The sequence below is a fragment of the Perognathus longimembris genome, chromosome 1 (genome assembly GCF_023159225.1).
Source record: "Perognathus longimembris pacificus isolate PPM17 chromosome 1, ASM2315922v1, whole genome shotgun sequence".
Taxonomy (NCBI): Eukaryota; Metazoa; Chordata; class Mammalia; order Rodentia; family Heteromyidae; genus Perognathus; species Perognathus longimembris.
Window position 1 is genome coordinate 152,511,628 of NC_063161.1, and position 18,818 is coordinate 152,530,445.

General features: G+C 38.4%; 1 protein-coding gene across 3 annotated transcripts in view; it reads right to left on the reverse strand.

Annotated features, from left to right (window-relative positions):
- Positions 1-12,134: 12,134 nt before the first annotated feature.
- Positions 12,135-18,818, reverse strand: part of Rc3h2 (ring finger and CCCH-type domains 2) — a 55,528-nt gene continuing 48,844 nt past the window's right edge. For all 3 annotated transcript variants that reach the window (XM_048341892.1, XM_048341875.1, XM_048341884.1), the window contains exons 19-21: positions 18,205-18,312; positions 17,969-18,117; positions 12,135-14,724 (exon numbers count right to left, since the gene is read on the reverse strand). In XM_048341892.1, the coding sequence (XP_048197849.1) occupies positions 14,529-14,724; positions 17,969-18,117; positions 18,205-18,312 (453 nt within the window). In that variant the 3' untranslated portion in view covers positions 12,135-14,528. The remainder of the gene's footprint in view (positions 14,725-17,968; positions 18,118-18,204; positions 18,313-18,818) is intronic.

The window sequence follows — 18,818 nt, forward strand, 5'->3', positions numbered from 1 at the left end:
CTGGGTCCAAGGCCCAGGACTGGAAAAAAAAATTTAACTTTGTAATTTTGTTGTTGAAAGCTATATGTCTTATAAGAACTAAGGTACATAGTTACCTTGGCTTTCCTACTTCTTAGTATAAAGTTGCAATGATCTAGGTAGGAATTGGGCTCAGTTTGGAGTTTATTGTTGCTACAATTACCCTCAGTACACTACAGGCTTCAAAATCTTACACAGCTTATCTGTGTCTAGGGTAAAGATTTGTTAGACAAAAAAAAAGCTAGATTCTGGTGTGTTGTGCCTTAGAGGGTCTACTTGGACATTTCGCCCTGTTCATTTTCTATCTGAAGAATATTCTACTCTTGTTGTTCCAGATTTGTTTAGCTTGGTGTTGGGTGGGGTTATGTTTCTATTCTGATGAATCTTTAGGCTTAAGTGTATTGTGGTCCTCAGTTTTAAAGGAAGGAGTAGTCCAATGGTCTTTCCTGTTCCTCTACTGTAATTGTGGACCCATTGTAAAACCATGAGTTTTCATCAATGCCTTAAAAACATTGTTCCACCTACCCACTACCACAAAATTAAGGCTTTTGTTCCTTAGTTGGGATTCAGAAAAATTTATCTGGCTAGTTTCTTACTCTTCTGTGTTACTGCTATTCCTTTTTTCCAGGCTAGCATCCTGATATTTCTTATGCTCTTTGGTCTCTTTTTCTGGATACTTGGAATTTCTGTGAGGAAAGAGCCTTACAGAGTACCTAAAGCTCCCTTATTTTCTGTAACCTCCCCTTTTAGCCTATACCTGATCTTCACCAAGTTGTCAAGTGTAGTAGTTGAATTCCTGGCTTTTCTTAGTGGTTACATCTAACTCAGCTGAAAAAGCTTCATCCCTATCTACAGGTTGTCTCTCCTGAGGGTTTCTGGCAATTGGTTGCTGTGTAACCTCAGCTCTGATAATCTGATAGGCATAATTATGGTCCCCAAGATAATTCCACACCCTACTCCCTAGAACTCTGAATATGATGAAACCAATGAAGGGTTAACTGACTGGATTGACTGGATTGACTGGTTCCCAGCCCTTAAGCAAGTCTCTTTTTCACTGTTTCTGTTTCATCTCACTCCCTGATACCTTCTTCTCCAAATAATTAAATGATAAAGTCAGCCTGACTTGGAAATAAGACAAGGGAAAGAACACCTGTTACCTGATCTACTAATGGGGGGGGAGGGGCTTGTTTCATTTTTTTGTTTTGTCAGTCATGGGGCTTGAACTCAGGGCCTGGGCACTGTCCCTGAGTGTTTCTGCTCAAGCCTAGCACTCTACCACTACTAGCCACAGTGCCACTTCTGGTTTCCTGGTGGTTAGTTGGAGATAAGAGTCTCACAGACTTTCCAGCGTGGGCTTGTTTTGAATTGTGATCCTTAGCCTCCTGAGTAGCTAGAATTACAAGCAAGAGACACAAGTGTCTGGCCTAATCAGTAATCTTTGTTTAGATTTACAGGAATCAGGAATATCTGAATGCTATGGAAACTGCATCAAGATAATTGCTTGCTCAATAGTTAATGTCCATTTCTGTGCTCACTTGGCTGTGATTAAAATCAAACCTCTCAAGAAGCCCCATATAAGCTATTTCACTTGTGAGCCCTGACAAAAGGAACTTGGTGTGAAACTATGTCCCAACTTACTTGCTTATTGTCAGTAAAGTGTTTTCTGTCTCACCTTTATTGGGTGGCAGTGGAAACAGACCCTTCACAAAGCTACCAGACTCACCGTTTGAATGGCAAAAGGGATTTTGCAAATATACTTAAGATGACTAATCATTAGGCCTTAAAACATAGAAATTAGCCCAATGATGATGGCTCACATCTGTGATCCTACTCAGGAGGCTGAAATATAAGGATCACGGTTGAAAGCCAGCCTGGGTAAATCTAATTGACCGTGTGTGTGTGTGTGTGTGTGTGTGTGTGTGTGTGTGTGTGTGTGTGTGTGTGTGTGTGTCTGCCTATGTGTGTGTGTAGTGTGTATATATATGTGTACATATATACACATATATGTGTGTATATATACACACATGTATACATAATCTGAATGGGCCAAATGTAATCAAATGAGTCTTTGAAAACAGAGAGCACTTTCTGGCTACTGGCAAAAACTGGAAAGATTTGAAGCATGCCAGGGACTCATCATATTGTTGGTTGCTGGGTTGAGTTATGAAGGCAGCCATGTGAAAGAAGAATGTGGACAGAATCTATAAGCAAAAGAAAGCAATACTGGTAACCTATAAGAAGGTGAATTCTCACAATGAGTGTGGAAGTAGTCTTTCCCATAGTCTCCAGAAAAGAATGTACAGTAGTCCTGACAACACTTTTACTTCAGCCCTAATTAAAGGTCCCCATTTAGTCACACTGTATTTAGACTTATAACCTACAGGCACTGTGAAGTAATATAATTGTGTTAAAGTTAGAAAATTAATGTTCAGGGCTGGGAATATGGCCTAGTGGCAAGAGTGCTTGCCTCCTACACATGAAGCTCTCGGTTCGATTCCCCAGCACCACATATATGGAAAATGGCCAGAAGGGCGCTGTGGCTCAGGTGGCAGAGTGCTGGCCTTGAGCGGGAAGAAGCCAGGGACAGTGCTCAGGCCCTGAGTCCAAGGCCCAGGACTGGCAAAAAAAAAAAAAAAGAAAATTAATGTTCATTATGGCAGCAAAATAAAATTAAGCTGGGTGTTAGTGGTTCACACCTGTAATCCTAGCAACTCAGGAGGCTGAGATCTGAGGATCATGGTTCAAAGCCAGATCAGGCAGAAAAGTCCCACCAATTAACCACCAGAAAATCAGAAGTGGCACTGTGGCTCAAAGTGATGAAGTACTATCCTTGAGCAGGAAAGTACAGGAAAAGTGCCCAGGCCCTGAGTTCAATATATATATATATTGAATAGATGAATTCAGGAAAAAAATTGAATTGGAAGTTAAGCTGGTCTTTTTGCATTACAAAGAGAATAATGCTCTTTCTGGTTTTCTGTATTCCAAGGTGAAAACTCAAAAGTCCCTGGTCCTAGATTCTTTTTGTTTTTCTTTCCTTCCTTCGCCAGTATGGAGGCTTGAACTCAGGGTCTAGGTGCTATCCATGAGCATTTTTGCTCAAAGCTAACACTTTACCACTTGAGACACTTACAGCCTTGTGGTGGTTAATTAGAAATGAGTCTTACAGACTGGGATGAATTTGAACCATGATTCTCAGATCGTCACCTCCTGAGTAAGATTACTGGTATCAGCCAACAGCACCCAGCATTTTTTCTTTTTTATGACATGTCTTCCTGTGTTACCAAGACCTAACTTGAATTCCTTGGCAAAAGTGATCTATAAGCTTTTGGAGATGATTTAAGTAAGACTTGTAATTAGATAGTCAATAAGATTGGATGTTAAAATTTAAAATATTAAGAAGTGGGGCAAGATGGTGGATTAGAAGATTTCTGTCAGATTTAGGATGAAGGTGACAAAAGAGAGACTATATTCTGAAGAAAGATGAACAGCATTAAGAATCACAAGAGGTGACAATAAAGCTGAAGAAAGCTTGGAGAAACAAAAAAGATGACAAAAAGAGAAACCGAAAAGATAAGAAGAGAGCTGGGAATATGGCCTAGTGGCAAGAGTGCTTGCCTCATGTATATGAAGTCCTGGGTTCGATTCCTCAGCACCACATATATAGAAAAAGCCAGAAGTGGTGCTGTGGCTCAAGTGGCAGAGTGCTAGCCTTGAGCAAAAAGAAGCCAGGGACAGTGCTCAGGCCCTGAGTCCAAGCCCCACGACTGGCAAAAAAAAAAAAAGATGAGAAGAGTAGGAAACCATCTGTATCTCCAATTCTGGCCCCCTGGGGGAGAAGGTTATACAACTACCATGACTAAGCTGGGCAACTCTGGACAAACTGGCGTCCACAGCCACAGGGAAATTCCCTGCTTCCTGCAAACACAGTGTGAGGATTTGGTGGGTCAGTGACTACTACTGGGTGACAGGCAAGAGTTGAAGAGAGACATTACATCACTCCTCATATCTCCAAGAGATATGAAGGTGTCCGGAGGTGCCAACATGAGTGCCTACAGAGAAAGTCATGCAGCAAGATGCTCAGGCAATGCTGGGTATGAAGATCAGTGGCCCTGACTTCTCTGGAGAGTGAACCCCATCACCTAGAAGGCCTCACCTCTTAGCTGTGTGAGATGATTACTAGGCAGGATTGAGAGCCCTGAACCCAAGTCCCAGGAATCATGTGACTTTCCCAGTCTCCTTCCTCCCACCAGGTAGATTATGCAAGTACAGGAGACCCTAATTCAGACTCAGCCCCAGCATATAAAAAAATTCTTAGCTGGGTGCCAGTGGCTCATACCTGTAATCCTGGCTACTGAGGAGGCTGAGATCTGAGGGTGACAGTTTGAAGCCAGCTTGGGCAGGAAAGTCCATAAGACTCCTAGCTCCAATTAACCACTAAAAAGCCAGAAATGGAGCTGTGGCTCAAGTGGTAGAGCACTAGACTTTAGCAAAAAAAAGCTCATAGACCTAACCTATTGTTCCAGGCACCAAGAAAATGATGGAAACACTGACAGAGTCAAGAGTCCACCTACTAGGGGCTGGGGATATAGCCTAGTGGCAAGAGTGCCTGCCTCGGATACACGAGGCCCTAGGTTCGATTCCCCAGCACCACATATACAGAAAACGGCCAGAAGCGGCGCTGTGGCTCAAGTGGCAGAGTGCTAGCCTTGAGCGGGAAGAAGCCAGGGACAGTGCTCAGGCCCTGAGTCCAAGGCCCAGGACTGGCCAAAAAAAAAAAGAGTCCACCTACTAAGGTTGAAATGGATATTTTAGTGATAGGGCTGCCCATGTACACTAGCTGTTGTTTTTTGCATTTTGTTCAAATAAATAATTTGTTTTGGAAAAAAAAAAAAAGCTCATAGGCCCTGAGTTCAAGCCTGAGGACTAGAGTGTTGTAGGTGCCTGCACACACATGCGTGCACACACACACACACACACACACACATTCTTAAAGCATCTGAGAAAAACAAAATGTGTCTGCTTCCATAGCTATAATACTTTTAGCAATAATACTCTTGGCAACAATATGTTAACTAACCCACACACTTAATATGTAGAAGACCAAAGTGTCTTCTCCTTTTAAGATATCACTTACCTCTATTACATAGCCAGATTGGAGCTCCATTAAATTTTAAGAGACTTTATAACAGAATATAAGCTTTATGATGTTATGTTCAATTACACAGATTGACCTTTAAATTCAAAACCAAATTTGAATTTTGTGACTTCAAGTGATATATATAAATAGAATATATACATATTATATCTACTACATAATCATATAATAATACTATAAATAGTGACACTATTTCTCCCTAAACATTTAGTAGTATTCACTTGTGAAACATCTGGGCAGGAAGGTTTTCCATAATGAACTAATTCTCCATAGTAAATATATGGCTAGAGCAGGTAGCTTTTTTTAAAACAAGCCCTGTGCTGATTGATTGCCTCAGCTCTCAATTCATTCTTTAGGCTCTGCAATAAAGAACATTGAAGCATCTCTCCTCATGATAAGGGCATTCGAAGGGCATTCCTGAGGGTTCCAGAAACTGCATAGTAAGTCAGTTTTGGGGACCTAAGGATAGCAGTGGAGGACTTCCCTAACCACACATTTAGAGTTTGTAGTTGACATTGCAACTTTGGCCTGGCCTGCCAATAACTTTCCCAAGGTCCTCTCAACGTGGATAATGGTAGCCTGAAGTCTTCCTGTCCACACCAGCCTCCAAAAGTTTCCTGTCCATGCTAGTGACAATTCCCTCTTCACTGCCCTTTACCTAAGACCTGAAGAGTAGTAGCTTTCTGTTTGCCAGCTAGTAGGGCCTGGCCCAACTAGCAAATGTCTCCTACCACTGGGCTGAATTATATCCAATGAGATTTGAACTTCAGCCTTAGGAGAGAGTCCCTTTCCAAGTTTGCCCTTCCTCAGACACTCTCCCTAAGCTACAGAGTATTACATAAAATTTCCTCTTATAGTTACTCCTTCATTTAAGTTTAATAAGTTTTTTTAAATTAAACTTTCTCCTATAAACCTCATTGTGTGGTTTCTACCTCCTGATTGGATGCAAACTGATATAATTCCCTAAGTTCTCTGCTTTTTGGGTTCCATGTCCTCCTCTTAGTGTAAACTTGACCTACTAAAGATTACAGTACCACAGAAACAATGAGACATTGCTTCCAATCTTAGGATATAAGACTGATTTCTTTCCAATCTGCTTTGCTCTGGCTCTTCTTGCTTTGAATGAACCAATTACATCCAGTCTTACATTGTGATATGCCTTATGTGGCAGCCCCTAGTTAAGAAGCAGTGAAAACCAGGCCCTCATGCCAATAGTTAAGGAAACACTGTCCAAATCACAGGAGTGTGCTTGGAAGCACATCTCTTCCTAACTGAGCCAAGATGACTACAGTGCCAGCTAACACCTAGAATGCAGCCTCAAGCAGAAGACCCATTTAAATCACACTCAAAGTTCTGACTTTCAGAAACTAAGGATGTTAAGTGCCGGTGTGTTAAGCTAGGTTTAGGGGATAATTGAATGTGACAATAGGAAAGATAGAGTTATTCCAACTTTCCTTTTAATCTTGTGTCCATTGATAGCATGTTAACTATTTAGAGAATTTGTCATGAACCACATAGTCTAAATTATTAACTCCCTTTAAAGAATACCAACTTATATGCTTAATACGTTGAAAATAAAAACTATATCCACACACAAACATATATGCAAATGTTCAAAACAGCTTTATTTGCAGTAGTTAAAAATTCAAAACAAATCAATGCCTTTTAATGAGTGGATAGTTTAACAAACCATGGTACCTCCATACCACAGTTTATTACTGAGAAATATAAAGGAGCAAACTATTAATACATGCAACAAGATGGATGGATTTGAAGGGACCTATACTGAATGTGGGGGAAAATGCCAGTCCCTAAAGGCTACATGATATAATTTCATTTACATTACATTCTTAATACAACAGAATTAGATATGTAGAACAAATTAGTAGATGCCAGAGTTTATGGATTTGAGCATAGAAAAGAAGAAAATGCATATGAATATAAAAAGACCTTAAAGGAGGGATCATTGAGGAATGTATTTCATTAGTAGTGGTTCCACAAACTTACATATGAGAAGACTGCATAAAGTACATAGCTATGAAGCTGGTGAGATAGGAAAAAAAGTCTGTGGATTGTATATAGATACCACTTTCCTGGTTCTGGTATGTGAGAAACTGAAGAGTATATGAGTTTTCTTCAATGTTTTGAAACATTGTGAATCTTTTGGGTTTAAATATCTATTTTAAATAGTACCTCTCCAGAAGTGCCAGTCATGATGCTATCTGATGGGTATTGGAGATATTCTGTTAAACATTTGACAATTCTTTCCTTAGGTATTAGAGAGTAGACAAAGTCTGGAATTTCATTTCCTCTCCTTTGACTAAATTGCCTATGCATGGTTCTTCTTTCTCTTCCTTCTTCCTGATCTCACTATCCTTGTAATAATCACATCTGTTCACGCAATGGGGACTGTCTTTTAAGTTTAAGGTCCTCTAATGTATGCATGTTTATTCAATTTTCTACACAATAAATTCTATCTACAAACCCATTTCTTTCCCTTTGTCCCTGCTTGGTTGTGCTGTCAGTACTTCTTGCCTACATTGTTCACCAGGTTTCCCTGCTTGTCCATCTCCAGCTCCACCTTTCACATTACTGACAAACTGATCTTTCTAAAATTCTCCACCCATTCCAATTAACTTCTGATACTTCCTCAGTCTCTTCAGTATGTTATCATTCTAAGACACTCAGATCTACTTATTCTAGCTATATGACCACAAGCAAGTTCTCTACTACCCCTGCCTCAGTTTTCTTGCCTGTAAATAATGAGAATAACACTACACTATATACACTGCACTTAGAACTATGTCTAGAACATATTAAGTTTTCTAAGAGTTAGTGACTTACATTACTACTCAGCCAATCACTATTCCTTAAACACATCTTCCCCTGTAACATTTGGGGAAAAAAAATAGGATCAAACTACTATTCCCACTATCTCTTTAGGAGGTAGAAGGAAGGCAAACCTAAATTAGAATTTTGACTCCCTACTTTCTAGCTATGAGATCTTGGCAAGTTATTTGATATCACAATATAAAACAGTAGTTACAATGTCTATAGTGAAGGATAGTTAAGATCCAGTGAACAGCTGTGAAGGAAAAGCAGGTGTTCGGATCCTTCCCTTATCTCTCTGCTGATAGCCTATGAAGTCTAGCCAGAGATAATCTCACAGAGCAGCATCACCAACCAATTTCCATTTTGATGTTTGTCTTTGTGCCAGTCCTAGGGCTTGAACTCAGGGCCTGGACACTGTCCCTAAGCTTACATGCTAAAGGCTAGCACCCTATCAGTAGAGTCACAACTCCATTTCCTACTTTTTAGTGGTTAGAGATAAAGAGTCTCATGGAGCAGGTGGCTCACGCCTATAATCCTAGCTACTCAGGAGGCTGAGAGTTAAGGATTGCGGTTTGAAGCCAGCTGGGACAGAAAAGTCCATGACACTCTTTATTGCCAATTAACCACCAGAAGACTGGAAGTGACGCTGTGGCCCAAGTAGTAGAGTTCTAGCCTTGAGTGCAAAAGTCCAGTGGCAGTGCCCAGGCCCTGATTTCAAGCCCCACAACACCAACAACGAAAAGGCTGGCCTGGGCTGGCTTTGAAACTAGATCCTCAGATCTCAGCCTTGTAACTAGGATTACAGGCATGAGCCACCAGCACCCAGCTCCATTTTGGAGTTTTTATACAGCTGAGTTATTTTTTCCACTCTATGAACTTTCTAGAAAAAGGGCCCATTTCTCACTGACCTTTAACCTTTATAACTAACACAGGCCAGGAGCTTAAAATATATCAACTAAGTGTATGAGTAAAACTACACTAGGTCCAGTGAAAATGGCCAAGGCCTTGCACATGTAAGCCATTTCATAGAGAGGCCCACAGAACTGTCTTTTATAAACACACTGCTTTGTCCTAGTTATTTATGTAGCTATGTCCTATTTTCTCCAACAGACTGTAAACTCAGTAATACACATTCATATCTTCTACTTAAGCAGAATTAAAGAACATCTTAATGCCCTTGAGTCGATTTACTTCATTTCTTCCCAATGAAACATAGATGAGGCAGGTAGTCATTTAAATCCCCACTGACAGAGCGTCCTAGTAGGTATGTTAAGGCAGACAAGTACATCAAGAAAATCAAGACAGAGCTGGGGATGTGGTTCAAGTGGTATATCACTTGCCCAGTATGTGTAAGGCCCTGTGTTCAATCCCTAGTACCAAACCAATACAACTAACATATACCATAAGCTTAATATGAACACTAAACAAACAACTTTTAAGGTGGACAAATAATTTTATTTTGTGCATGCAAATACATGTCAAGTACTGCAAACTTTTTCCATCAATTTTTCTCTCAAACACTGAAAATCATGATGCTCTATTTTGTGAACAGCCAAAGCTAATATCTCTTCACTTCAGTGCTACAGCAAAAACACACAGAATTCACTCTTTGCTATTCACTATCATCACAACCCTCATTGTTCCATCTCTGCCCTCCCCCCATATACAGGCCGTATAAGTCCTAGCCATCCCCCATTTAATCCTATTCCTATAGCACAAAGGGAAACATTACAATTTGGAAATTCAAATTGAAATAAATGGAATAGAATTTATTCCCATATATATTCCCCATTTCATTGTACAGAATTATTTTTAAATTATAGTTTTAAATAGAAGCTGAGTATATGCCTTAAAAATGAGCATAAAATCCATCTTAGAGATGGTGCCTGCTTTTTACATGATGGGTGTACACCATCTTTAATTTCATTTACATTTCAATCGAACAATAGATTTGCAAAGAAAATGTCTAATACAGACGTAAAAATATTCACACTAGAGCTTCACAATCGGTTGTACAATTGACAAACAGGCCTCTTTTCCCAAACTTTCCAGCTAAGCAAATTTATAAAGTATAATCAATGCAACAATAAAAACATTTCTCCTTCACTTCCAGGGAAAAGAATATGCAATAAACAGTATAAATGCAGACAGCAGTTGCTGCAAGCTAACCACGATACTCCCAAGTGGCTGTACAGTGGATATGTGCAGTACAAATAAAAGCCACATGTGTTGTATCACAACTACAGTATAATTGTTTGCCCAGCTAAGAGAATGCATGCACTTCCATGCCTTGGGTTATTAAGTGAGGCCTAATTCTTGACAGATTGATGGAATATGTGCAAATGACCTTGGCTTTTGGCAGTACTAAGTGCAGCCAGTGTCTGTTTTCCACTGGTTTAGGGATATTTTTAAGCTTTTATGAAAAACAGAAAAGAAAGAAAAAAGAAAACAGGAAGAAAAATAAACCACCAGTTTTGGACTTAAGGGAACTGCTCTTAAGAGTTAAAAATAAGTCTCCACACAAATGTGGGGTGATCTGATCTGAGGTTTTGACTCTTTGTATTCCCTTGCCAGCAAAGGGACACAAAGAAACTGCTAGTATAAAGGAGTCACTAGCAAATGTACTCAATTTATCCAGAAAATGGGATACTCCTTGAGCATGTTAATTTATGTTCTGCTTGCAAAAGGGTCCTTATGTAGGAGTTGCAGTAAGTAATCCCATCAACACTCTTCAATCACTAAAACAGAGGAAAAGTTCTTCCAAGAAACTAATGCACAGTTGCAATACAACTTGTCCATTTAATAATCAGTTACCAATACTGGTGACAATCTGCTCAGAAAATGACTCAAAGACGCTAGAGAAGAAAACTCAAGATTCAAAGTTGATATCTCACACTGAATCTGATTATTACAATTCCACCCCAAGTTAACAAGACAACATGGGCTTAATTATCTAAAATGCAAAAGCAAAGTAGATTTTCTTAAACCAATGTTTTCAAACGTTCAGATCATCCCACTTAAAATTCCTACAAACCAACTGTGCATTCTGTAATTTTCTCAAGGCAATATATATGTATATTTAAAAAATATATAAATATACATATATATTTAAGATGTGCTTTGCATATTGAACATCAAGTTGAAATCTGGGTGACTATACAAATGGAAATTGTTGGTTCTACTATGGGAGGTTCCATTTGTTATTTTCATACTACAATAAGTAGCTCTGGTGGTAATAGTGCCAGTAGATGAATGAGCTACCTTCTCTTGAAAATTACAATGCACAGCTTTCCCTGAATGACACTGGTTCATTGCATGCCACTGGAAGTAAGTTGTGGCAGCAAAGGCCAGAGAATCTTATCTTTTCAGGTACCAACTCAAAGAAATACAAGTGTAACTTTCTCAGAATTCATAAAATAAAATGAGACCACAAAAGACAATTACTGATGCTACATCCAGAGCATCGGAATGAGGCACATGGACTTAAGAATGGAACTTAAGAGATTGAAAAACACACAAAAAAAGAAAAAGAGCCACCACTTTCCTGCTTTCTGGAATGCTTTCTTCCTAGACCATAAGAAACTTGTAGTTTACTTAACTACATTATAAATTTCCTCTTCTGTTGTTTTACAGCTTTTGATCCAAGCATGTATACATCACAATGTGTTGGCAAAAGGTCAAAATGTTAGCTTCCCCCGATTTTAAAAGGCCATGTTCTAGGTCTGATTTGTACTATTTTCCTCTATATTGGTAGGTACCATTCTGAAGGAAAATCTGATGAACTTGTTTTTCTTCTAAAGTGGCAGAGAATCAATGGCGTTACTTCACATTAAACCCACCAACACAGACAGAAGGCGGTCATCACATAGGGAAAGATGATACACAGAATAATCTCACCACAAAAACAATTCCTAGGTTGTTAGTGAGAGAGAGAAAGAATTTAACAATAGAGTTACTGTTTTATGGGATCACCTGCTGCAAGACAAGCATAATTTTACTATAAATGTTTTGAGACCAACCAATAAGGCTGGTGGGTATATACATAGACTGATGCAAATGTCATTTACTGGACAAGTAGGCAAACATCTAAGCAGTTTATCCCAACCCCCTCCAGCAGAGCACAACCAAGTTTCAAATTTTCAATTTTAAAATGAAAAAGATAAGGTTAAATACACAAGATCAATTTATGTAGTCTATCTTCACCCTCAGACCATGCTGAAGATGGTGTGTGTAGTTCTGTTGCACAGAGGGTTCTTTCCCTGAGGGCACATAAGGAGCTCTCAAACTGTTAATATGTCTCTATTTTGTAACAAAATAGCAATTTTAAAATCTTAAAAAAAAATACATTACCTTCAACATGGAAGATCTCACTATTAAATATTCATGAAATAGACAGACTGGTTTGCATATCCTTTTGGAATTATCAACAGCAAATAAAGTACATTGGAAGCATTTCAAATGTAGTAAGCACATATTTATAGAAAGGTTCTGATATAAATTATATAACAATCATGTTCCTGTAATAATCTAAGCTAATTTATAATGTGAGAAATAAGTTAATGTAACATGGTTTAAAACTCTTGTTCCTATTCATCTCAGGTTACAAAGTGAAATAAATAAACATCTTTGTAGGGATGAGGAGCACTGGCCATGGCAAAAATGATACAGTACTAACCAAAGAAAACTAAGTCAAGGCTACTGTGCTGTTATACTATAAACAAATATCTTCATACATTTGTGTATTAAATAAATGTGTAAGATCTTCCATACTGACACCAGAATATCAAAACTACCCTTTGTTTCTCAGGTATATTTACAACTTCTCAGTCACCTTATGAGCATGTTCATTAAGACAGGTATCAAACACCAGTATTTACTCATTCTGATCAAGAAATTTCAGGGAAATGTCAACCCTCCCACCCCTGGAAATGTGCACAAAACTTTTATCAAAATCTTATCTGATACAATGCTGTGGTTTTGTAAAATAACTAAATAGCTCAGACGACCAATAACATGATCCTGTTTAAGCATCTTGCTAGCAGGAAAAGCCCTTACATACAGTACACCTGGTGAAAGATCAGCTTGGCTTAAAATATTCCAGTACAATTTTCAGAGTAAACAACTTCACAGAAGTTAATTTAAAAAAATAATAATAAAAGTCAAACTAACCTGAAAGAAATGGAGGAAAAACAAAAAGACAAAGTACAAGTAAGATCACCAGGAAGAAATGCCCAGCTTTTGTTTTCAAATGTTGACTGAAATTTAGGTTTCAATAAAATATCTCCCACAAATCTGGGACAAGGCTGGTTTAAACATACTGCATACTTCCAGATGCCAAGGAAAACCATTTCAGTCACATTATGGCAGGGCAGATATTATTCATGTTTTAAAGTATGAGTACATGTTTGCCAATGTTCAAAAAGTACATGGTTCATAATCTTATTAACCTAACAGTCAGAAAACAAGAGCAATTAAACCCTAACATGAAGTAACAATAAACAATAGTTAACTAAGATAATGTAATGAACACCCAAATAATTAGTTTAAATTAAAAACCCAGCAATACCTTCTTGTTAGTCAGTGCAAACGCTACATACAGGGTTTTCTCAAGAAAGCTGAAAGCACCTGATTCTTTTGCCAAGTCATCAGATTCAATAATGTACAGGCTTAAATCAGCATTTTAAAAAACTGCCATTACATTAGTGCATAATTTATCAAAATTGTAAAAACGATTCTGCATAACTTAGGAGAATTTAATATCTAGTACATCAGCTGAAAGACTTAGGCACTTGGTTATATTTTTAATTAAGTACGTCAACAAGTAGCCTGTGTAAAATATTAACTAAGCAGAAACTATTTTTGAAAAATGGGAAATAAAAAAAATTAAATGCTACAGATAAAAGCACTGCACCACACTCCTACATATAATGCAGTAAAGAAAGCTAGTATAGAACCCTGTAAAATTCTATGGTAAGAACATCTAACTCCACTTTTCAAAATTAAAAAAAAAAAAAGGAAAGAAATCCATGCAGAGTCCCATGAAAAAGATAAATAAAGCAGCTGGAATGAGATGGAAATTTCTCTCACTGAAACATAAAATAGAAATAAATAAGTTAATTAAAGTCTACTTTCACTAGATGTATCATTGTAGGATCCTGCTAGTTTAATAACTGAGTTGTTAATTTTCTATAGAAGCCATTTAAAATAGGAAATGGCTCAGTTACTGCACCGGATTGCTACAAACTCATAAAAAGCTGCTTGAAGCTTAAGTTAAATGTTGTCCAAATTCCAATCACTTTTGGAAAGTGAACATGTTACCCTAGTAAAGTAAATTTTCTTTTTTTTTTCCATAATGCTAATGCAAGAGGGCTTGAAGTATCAAAGAGTCCACAGGAAATGGATGCCCCCAAGTAATATCTTTTTTTTAAAAAAAATATACATTATATAATATATATTATATATATAAAAAGCTAGTGTAAATGCTTCCATGGTGTGGTCACAAATTTGAAAGCTGAACCTCCTTTCAGCTGTTAACCATCTTCCCATTTGCAACAGGTTTTAAAAAGTCATTTTTCTCTTCAGACATAACGTGAGTTTTCAGAATGAGGTTGCCCACGCTGACAGACGTGGTGATGGGGAGACAACTTGCATTGCTGATAGACACAGGAAGTGGCTGGCTAAAGCAAGATGTTACCGCAAGAATTGTTTTCGGCTCCTCCCTGAGAGAAAACAAATGACATTACAAATAAGTTAGCTTTGCAAAAAGTTTGAAGAGTAACTATATATGCTTAATGAAAGTTGTATCTAATTTGAAGAGCCCCCATCAAAAGCATGCCTTCATTATCAAGAAAAAGTATTAGGGGGCTGGGGATATAGCCTAGTGGCAAGAGTGCCTGCCTTGGATACACGAGGCCCTAGGTTCGATTCCCCAGCACCACCACATATATAGAAAACGGCCAGAAGCGGCGCTGTGGCTCAAGAGGCAGAGTGCTAGCCTTGAGCGGGAAGAAGCCAGGGACAGTGCTCAGGCCCTGAGTCCAAGGCCCAGGACTGGCCAAAAAAAAAAAAAAAAAAAAAAGAAGAAAAAGTATTAGAAGTCCCATTAATCTTAAAAGCCCTTTTTCAAAAGTCATGATAAAAAATGTAAACACTGATTAAGGCCAAATTATTAAGTTCAAGGTCAAGCTGATAATGGCAATATTATAGCCAGGAAAAACTTAACATGAATTTCTGAGACTAGAAATACTTAATCTGGGTTTTAATTCTCCCTCTGTGATCTAGAAGTTTGGCTGAATTAAAGACTTCTAACCTGATGATGGGGCACAAACTAATTCTAACCTTAACAAGTAACAATTTTCAAGTTATTACAATGGATTACTTTTTTTAATTCAAATTTACCTCTTCTCTAAAAATTCACACTGACCAAATCGTTGCCATATCATACAAGTTTTTTCTTTCATAGCATAAAACCAAAAGTGATGCTAAATACAAAATCAACCAAATCAGCAGCTTTTCTGTACATCAGCAAGGTACAAGCAGAAAAGGAAATTGTGGAAATAATACCATTTATAATAGCTAAAAAAGAATAAATTACCTAGGAATTAACCTAACTAAAGATGTGAATGACCTATTTAATAAGAACTATAAAAATCTAAAAAGAGAAATCAAAGAGGACACAAGGAGATGGAAAGACCTCCCATGCTCATGGGTAGGCAGAATCAATATAGTGAAAATGGCCATATTGCCCAAAATGTTATACAAATTTAATGCAATCCCCATCAAGGTCCCAGCTACATTCTTCACTGAAATAGAGAAAGCAACCCATAAATTCATATGGAACAGCAAAAGACCTAGAATAGCCAAAGCAATTCTAGGCAAAAGAAACAGTGCAGGAGGTATCACAATAGCAGATTTCAAGCTCTATTATAGAGCCATCATAACAAAAACAGCCTGGTATTGGTATAAAACAGACCTGAAGACCAATGGAATAGAATAGAAGACCCAGAAATAAAGCCACATTCTTACAGTCAGCTGATATTCGACAAAGGACCTAAAGACATACAATGGAATAAACATAGCTTCTTCAACTACTGGTGCTGGGAGAACTGGACAGCCATATGCAGAAAACTCAAAGTAGACCCTAGCCTATCACCATGCACCATGATCAACTCAAAATGGATTAATGACCTCAACGTCAGACCTGAATCCTTGAAACTACTGAAGGACAGAGTAGGAAAGATGCTAGAACTTATAGACACAGGAAGGAACTTGCTGAATATAGTCCCAGGGGCACAACAGATAGGGGAGAGACTCGACAGGTGGGACTAGTACAAAATAAAAAGTTTCTGCACAGCTAAAGACATAGCCACCAAACTAAAAAGACAGCCAACCATATGGGAAAAGATCTTCACCAGCACAGCAACAGACAAAGGCCTAATATCTGTCATCTACATTGAACTCAAAAAACTATCCCCCTCCAAACCCAGTAAACCAATTATTTGTTTGTTTTTTTTTTTTTTGTTTTTTTTTTTTGGCCAGTCCTGGGGCGTGGACTCAGGGCCTGAGCACTGTCCCTGGCTTCTTTTTTGCTCAAGGCTAGCACTCTGCCACTTGAGCCACAGCGCCACTTCTGGCCATTTTCTGTATATGTGGTGCTGGGGAATCGAACCCAGGGCCTCATGTGTATGAGGCAGGCACTCTTGCCACTAGGCCATATCCCCAGCCCCCAGTAAACCAATTATTAAATGGGCAAAGGAGCTAAAGAGAGACTTCACAGGAGAAGAGATAAAAATGGCAAAGAAACATATGAGGAAATGTTCAATATCCCTGGCAGTAAAGTAAATGCAAATGAAAACAACCCTGAGATACCACCTCACTCCAGTTAGCCCATACTCTGAATGCGGGCAACAACAAATGCTGGAGGGGATGCGGGGAAAGAGGAACCCTTCTCTACTGTTGGTGGGAGTGCAAATTAGTACAACCACTTTGGAGAACAGTATGGGGGTTCCTCATAAAGCTCAGCATAGACATACCCTATGACCCAGCCATACCACTCGTAGGCATCTATCCTGAACAACAGGTCTCAGGATATCAAAAAGACATCTGCACATCCATGTTTATTGCTGCACAATTCACAATAGGCAAAATATGGAAACAACCCAGATGCCCCTCTACAGATGAATGGATCCAAAAAATGTGGTACCTATGCACAATGGAATACTACATAGCGATTAGAAATAATAAAATATTGGTATTCACAGGAAAATGGTCAGAACTTGGAACAAATAATATTGAGTGAGACAAGCCTAGACCACAGAGAACAAAGGGGCATGATCTCCTTGATATATGACTGTTAGGGTGGTGGTGGGGGGGGGGGGGGGAGACAGTAGAGACCAGGTCTACGAAACAAAAAACTTCTTGTCAAATGGTATTTCCACAGGTTTGGGTCAGCGACCTTACATTATGTATCTAAAACCAAACAACTACTAAACATAAAAAGATCTAAATAGACCTCTTAGTGGATCACAATAGCTCAATAGCTATCTATATATGATCATATAAGACAAGGAAAGTTCTAGGTGAATTTCCTTTGGTGTATGCCACGTGGCTACTGTATATGATTTTGGTACACTGGGTTTTATATATATATGCCTACCTGATCTAGGGAAGGAAAAGAAAAACGAGGGTGTAAGATATCACAAGAAATGTACTCACTGCCCTAATGTACTAACTGTACCCCTTTTGCACAAGACCTTGTCAACAAAATTTAATTAATAAAAAAAAAGTGAAAAAAAAAAAGAAGAAAAAGCAATTACTCTTGACTGGGTGCCAGTGGCTTACGCCTGTAATCCTAACTATTCAGGAGGCTAAAAAAAAAAAAAAAAAAAAAAAGTGATGCTAAGACAGCATCTATTCCTCTTTATTCATGCCCTGTGCTCACTGGTAATGAATTTTAACACTCACAGAATCACATGATCTTCACCTAAGCTTTGTCTCTTCTGTTTCAGTGACTCCTTCTGGTGCTGCTGGACTGGGTGGCCATTTTCCACTGCTGTTCCATTCAGCAAATGATCATTTTGAGAACTGATACCTAGTTGTATGTCCAGGATCTCCTAAAAAATTAACCATTAATTGCTCAGTAAGAAAGCACCTTTTAATTTCCAATGGAATAAAACTTCCTAATTAATTGTGACACTTACTTCAATTTGCTCATTTTGTCCATCAGGTTCATCAGTATCAAGTGCTGAAAGTTCTAACTCAATATCTCTATCAGGCTTAGTATCAGCAGCATCTTCTGTATAATCACTCTGTAGATTAAAAAATTATATATACACATATATGTACACATATGTACACATACATATATATGTGTATACACACACACACACACACACGCACACACACAGAGTCACAGAGTATGCCTGCAGAACCTGGAACCTACCTATAAGTAAAATGGGAATTCCAATATTTTAACGAAAGCATTATTTACGAAATCTAGGAATATAATTTTATTTCTACTGTAAGCCTTCAAAGTAATCAGGGGCTGCAAATGTGGCTTAATGCTAGAGTGCTTGCCTAGAATAAATGAATCCCTGGGTTTGATTGCTCAGATCACATAAACAGAAAAAGCTGGATGTGGCAATGTGGCTTAAGTGGTAGAGTGCTAGCCTTGAGCAAAAAGAAGCTCAAGGACAGTGCCCAGGCCCTGAGTTTGAGCCCCAGGACTGGGGAAACAAAACAAAGTAATCAGTCAACTAGTCATCAGAAAGAAGCAGCCTAAAATGTACTAAGTAAAAGGATAAATCAAGGTATA